The sequence below is a fragment of the Eretmochelys imbricata genome, chromosome 26 (genome assembly GCF_965152235.1).
Source record: "Eretmochelys imbricata isolate rEreImb1 chromosome 26, rEreImb1.hap1, whole genome shotgun sequence".
NCBI classification, from domain to species: Eukaryota; Metazoa; Chordata; order Testudines; family Cheloniidae; genus Eretmochelys; species Eretmochelys imbricata.
Genome location: NC_135597.1, coordinates 11460809 through 11467055, shown reverse-complemented (window position 1 = coordinate 11467055; position 6247 = coordinate 11460809). Strand labels below are relative to the sequence as shown.

At 43.6% G+C, this 6247-nt stretch overlaps 1 protein-coding gene across 1 annotated transcript in view; it reads right to left on the bottom strand.

The window, feature by feature from the left end:
* Positions 1-3140: 3140 nt before the first annotated feature.
* Positions 3141-6247, bottom strand: part of TGFA (transforming growth factor alpha) — a 40566-nt gene continuing 37459 nt past the window's right edge. The window contains exon 6 of the mRNA XM_077805560.1: positions 3141-3166. Coding sequence (XP_077661686.1) covers positions 3159-3166 — 8 coding nt within the window. The 3' untranslated portion in view covers positions 3141-3158. The remainder of the gene's footprint in view (positions 3167-6247) is intronic.

Sequence of the window (6247 nt, the reverse complement as noted above, 5' to 3'; positions counted from 1 at the left end):
GACCTGACCCTGCAGCCCATTCCAGGAACAAGGCTTGTGAAATAAAGCCTAACCGCCCCAATGGGCCCGTGAATCAAGGCGTGAAGAGAAGCCTAAATAATTTAGGCTACAAGAAATCAATTCTTTAGTCTTATTCCCATATAAAAAGCAAAAGAGAGAGAAAGCACTATCCTGCAGGGTGCAATGTAAGGTACTCTGCTCCTTGTGGAATTGGGCCCTAAATGCACAGCTTCCATACGACATTTGGACGCAATTTTTTAAAAACTATGCTAAAAACCACAGTCCCCACTCCTCATGGCTGGAGCACTCTGCATGTTCTAAGGTGAAAAAGGGCACTAAAAATCAGGTCGAACTTTTCTTGGGAGCCCTAGGTTAGAGGTTAAAGCCTACATTCTAAAAAGCAGGACTAAGCTATTTATACAGCTCTTGTAATTATGGCCATCAGCAACACCGCTTCAATCTTAAGGGCTGAATTTGCCACCGACAGAAATGGTCAGAGTGCCACCGATATCAATGGAATTTATGGCCACTTATGCCAGCAGGAAATTTGGCCCCAAGTTTTCTGAAGTGCTCAGAAACCAAGAACAGACCAATAGGGTCCCTCCCTACACAAAAGATTTCAGGGATCTCAAAGATGGAGCAGAACTATTAACCTGCTGCAGGGCAGTTACATGGCACTTCAGTTCAGATATTTCTTCTCCAGTCTTTTTGAGCCAGAGGAGAGGGTGCTCTGATGTTTTAGAAGATATCAGAGAAATGTGGGTAAATCAGCAATTACTCCCCGATTCAGGAAAGTGCTTAAGCACTTGCTTAAACTTTAAGCAGACGCTTAAGTGCTTTACAGAATCAGGACATTAGATGTGTTGGGCTTTTCCTCTTTGACAGACTCCGAGCATCACTGCTGGAATCACACGTACAGCTCAGAAATTGACCAGACCACACCCCACGCTGCCACACCCTCAAGACGAAGTGCTTGCCGCATCACTGCCAAGTGCAATAATCCATATCCACCTCTCGGACACAGACGCTGCTATTTTAAAATTAATTTTTCAAATCAGCTTTAAAAATAAATCAAAGAATTAAACGGAGTTGGGCGGGGAAAAAATCCTGGGCAGAGATTGACAAAAGCCATCTTTTGGTTGGGGGGCTCAATCTGCCTCCATAAGAAATCAAGGGGAGTGGACTTAATAGGTGTAGAATCAGGGCCATTGGAAGACTGCGTCAGACTCAGTCAAGGTGCAGGTCCAGCAAAGGGTTGAAACATGCTGATCTCTGACAATTAAGATTATGGAACAAACCATCACTTGTGTATCTATTTCGAAATTTCCTCCGGTGCCAGTCATTAGGTTGCTGTATTATAGGAAACCAGAAGTTCATAAGACTGTTGCCTCTTTTAAGTAAGAGTTTGAAAATGAATAAGTAAGGCAGTGGTTTCTCTATACAAGATAAATATATATTGTTGTTTCTATTTTCCCTACTATGGATCTGGGTTAAAGTTGCAAGCATTCCTTCTGTAACATTTTGCTTCTAAACAAAAAGGGTGAAATTCTGCTCTTCAATCATCAGGACAAACCTAGGGCCAAATTCTTAACAGGTGTAAGCAGGGGAAACTTCACTGACCTCAGTGGAGGGATAGGTCTCACTTAGGCCCATAGTAGTGAATTTGACTCTAGGACTGTATTTTGCCAGGCAGATCTGGAAGCAAACTTCAGATCAACATTCAGAAGAATATTTCATAGGTGGGACTGTCAAGTTTGTTATCCAATTGCATAAGGTACGGTGTGGGTTTATCCTCTCAGACTCAAAGAGGGACTAGGGGTATGCAAACATTTACCTACAAGTTATAATCCATACTTCAGGGAATAGTCCCATTTACTTAGGAGGGCCTGATTCTGATCTCACTCCAGAGTAACCAATGGAGTTACACCAGTGTAAGCAAGATCAAAATCAGACCCCATGAGCTTATTCTATTCCCATGTGGAAGGGTTTGCAGGATTGGGCCCTAGGTTTCCCGCTGTCATAACACAGCAACTCCTAAAGTTTTCTGAACAGTCCCTAAAGAGCATAAAGAAATGCAAAAAGCCACATGTCTAAGGGCCTCATCCAAACCCATTACAGACATTGGAAAGACTTTAATAAGCTTTGGATCAGGCTCTAAATGCCTAGATTGCCACCACCCCAATGGCCGCCATTTTGTTATGCTTATTTCCATGTTCCATTTTTTCAGCTTTCCAAGAACACCGAAGACATTTAACCCGCAAACACATTTTTCTGCCTCAATAACTTGTAATATTTTCTGCCATCACGTTTAAAACGCAAAGGACTGCGGGGGCTTGAACACATTCCACCCCCCGCCACACTGGCTTGCGCGTTGCTATTTCTCTCTTGCAACTTGTCTCCTGATGAAGAGAAATTGAATATCATCAGAAAGGGAAAGGATAGCCCTGGCCAGTCCATCTCGTCCTGTATTTCCCCTGCCCCAGATTTCATCTGGCAGGGCGAATGTCCCAATGGCCCCGGCAGCATAAAGGAAAAAAATCGCAGTCAGGCAAATAGGATATTCCTTTGAAAGGGCTGCGTTCTCTCTTTTGAAAAACGGAGACCTGCAACTGCTCCTCCTAATGAGTCAAATACGTAACAAATGCATGAACCAAAGACCCAGTCTTCAGGTACGTTCCATAAAGTCTCAAAGCAGGACAGATACCGACAGACAGCCAGTAAGCACACTCCCCCCCCCACCCCCAATCGCTGGTGTCAAACCTACTTCCCCTCCCCCATCCCCCCAAATCATCACATCTACGTAAACATGAAGCTGACCCACATGTCGTTCTCGTGTCCGAGTCTGAAGTCTCATAAAACAGTTTAAGATTCCATGGTGGTTGAGAGGTGGTCTACTCGTTACTTCATGGCTTCACATTGCATAGCCCCATGGAGATGGTGCCCTCGATTTGGCAAGGTTCTGAAAGCTCAGCCTATAATACAGGATGCATATGAAGAGTCAAGGTAATGTAGTGTATGCTTGATACTAATCCCACGCCAGAGCATTTTCTTCCATAGAAAAAATGTTCTTCTCTGGAATGGGATAGGCCTCCTTTATTATACTGCAGCAGTCCCATCTGGCCATGGCAATTAATATATTGGTCAGATCCAGTTCTCCTTCAGACCACTGCAGAATAAAAAAACAAAAAACAAAAAAACACACACCACACGGGTTAACCTACTTCCATGGGAGCAAACAAGGGCGTAATTTGGCTCTAGTCTAGCATCAGAAGGCAAGTGAGTCATAAGAACGGCCACATTGGATCAGACCAATGGTCCATCCAGCCCAGTATCCTGTCTTCTGACCGTGACCAGAGCCAGGTGCTTCAGAGGGGATGAACAAAACAGGGCAATTTTGAGTGATCCATCCCCTGTCCAGTTTCTAGCAGTCAGAGGTTTAAGGACACCCAGAGCATAGGTTTGCATCCCTGACCATCTTGGCCAATAGTCATTGTTAGACCTGTCCTCCATGGTTAAATACATTAGAAATTCCATTACAGCAGTAACCCAGAGGGGCTAAATAACTTATTATTTTGGGTGCCTAACTTATGGCATTTAAGAACAGTCAGAGGGTGGATGCTCAGCACTTTCTGAAGATCAGGCTGCTTAATTTGGGCAACCAAAATTACTCCTCAGTCAGTCAAATTTGACTATTTAGGGCAGGGAGTAGATAGCTCGTTTTTCCATCTTGCTTATTCAAAAACATTCACTTTCAAACGACACTGCTGTTTCAGTGCCTGATCTATGGATAAGGGCTCCCTGTCTCTTTATGGAAGTCTAAGCACTCTCTCCTTCACGGTATGAAAAGTACACCTCCCCTACAATGTGGAGCACCTGATATAGCCACAAACAGCTCAGGAGACCACTCTATAAAGCCAGGACAAACAAAGGCACCTTAGCTGTTATTACAAATCGATCTAATACTCTAAAAGCAACGAAGAGGAGTACATGCTTTCTACAGAATTCTCAGTCTCCTTCGTGAGCGCGATGAATAAGTCAGGCTGACAAAGATAAATAATTAGAGCAGAGACAAAATTAAAGAAAAACAGGAAGAGATTCAGAATAATTCTGGCCCCTGCCTAGACGGTATGTCATAGGTCACCTTGAATTTATGGCAGCACGTGGTGCAAAAAACCCTTGCACTGACAAAGAATATGTTGTACCAAACTGCCAAGAGCACAGAAGCTGGATTTTCAGAGATGCTAAAAATGGTTGCGATTTCTTCCAGTGTCATGGGAAATCTCTTGCAAATCAATGCTCATTTAGTGCCACAAATGGGACTGGTTTACATGCAGATGTCGTAGCCCTAAGTAGGCAGGCCAAATGGTTTGTAAATCAATTTTAAAGGGTGCAAAAATCACTCAGCACTCAAAAGATGCTTTACTATAAACTCAGATGGTCTATAAAAAGGGAGTCTGGGGAAATATCATATTTAGGGGGAGATTTTCAAAGGTTGGTTAGCTACCACTGCACATTTGAAATCTTCCCTCACTTAAATAAAATTTACTAATTTATTAGATTATATATTACTTCCCACTCTTTAGGCTCTTCACTATTTGCATTTCTCTCAGCACGGGGTCTAAACCAGCAATCCTTACTCACATGACCAGACCCAATGGGGCCTGATTCAGTGTTATACCAACTTCGTTTTACATCATCACCCCATTTGATCCTTGGGAATTAAAAATCTGAATTTTATATGGCAACATTAATGAAGTTATTTCACTGTATCTTAGGCAGTGTTACTTAGTGGGTAGGGCACTGAACCAGGACTCAGGGAATCTGGGTTCAACTCCCAGCTCTGCTGCTAGCTTGATGGGTGACCTTGGGAAGTCACTTTCCCCTCTCTGTGACTCAGTTTCCCTATGTGTAAACTTGAGATAAGGATACTGACCTCCTTTGCAAAAAAGAGCTTGGAGATCTATGGATGAAAATTGCTACACAAGAGCTAGGCATCACTCTACATCTTGGAAATGCCAGCTAAATTCACTTAAACAAAAGTTGCTCAGCAGTTCTTACTTACCTGGTAAGTCAGCCTCTCCGCCCGCCCGCCCCCCACAAAAAAAGGTAGGAATGAAATTAAAAAAAAATTTCATGCATGAAAGGTTGATCTCAGATGCATTCCAAGGGGTAAACAGGACCATTCTAATAGACGACGCTGAAGGATGAAGTGTACTGATGTTCACGTTACCTTATGTGATCTCCAAAAGGACCCCATTGATCCTGCTCTCATAACTGCCTACTGCAGATATAACCCACTGGTAAGTGTGTTACAGGTTGTAGGCCTGGCTTGACATGAGTCAGACATGGGTGAGGCCTCATTTCTTGGGAGACAAGGTTAGAGAGGTAAATGGAACAGGAGGTTGGGAACAGAATGTCCACGCTAAAACTAAGATAGGTTAATGGGCCGGTAAGATAAGAGACCATGTCTATACTAGCTAAAATGAGGGGGAACACCCAGGGAGCCATTTAAAATGGACAAAATAAGCGTGGAATGTAAAGAGGAAGTAAAAAGTCACATGGACAGTGCGTGTCTAGAGTATACTATACAGGGATTGGTACCTCTGAAGTAACCAAGCCAATCCCAAAACAGTAAATGCAACATCATGTGTACATGTATACAAAAAGGAAGAGGTTTTCTGTGTAAGTTTTGGTGTGTGGTATGCCCTATACCTATCCCCTATGCTTGAATCTGATCAACTCAGCACAGCTTTGCTGGAGGTCAAAATAAAGATACCCGAGTGACAATCTGGAGTCAAACTGAGTTCTTGAGCAGCTGAATGGAAAAAAGGTCTCAGAGGGAATCCCACCATAGGTCCGCCCCTGTTCCCGATCCACCAAGGATAGGAGTCTGTTGCAGTGCTAGGCAGCCTTGACTCTTTAGCTCAAAAAACTGTAGCAGCTCATGCTTTAGCTGTAGAGATCCCTGGTTCAAGTCCCAGTGTGTTGACCAAGATGGTGGCTGTCACAAAAGGTTCCTTGGACCTTCCTTTGATGCATCTGATAATGGCTACTGCCATGCTGCATGCATCACCCATGGGTATGGGGAGATACAAGTTAAAGAATAATAGACGAGGGATCGTTTGGACTTTGCCTGCTACTGACGCCAGCTAAATGGAACTCAGCTCCTTAGCAGGATCTTCATCTCCACGGCCAACCAATTTAACCGTTGGAAGGAAGCTGTTGCTACGACCGTTGTTCCTCCTAC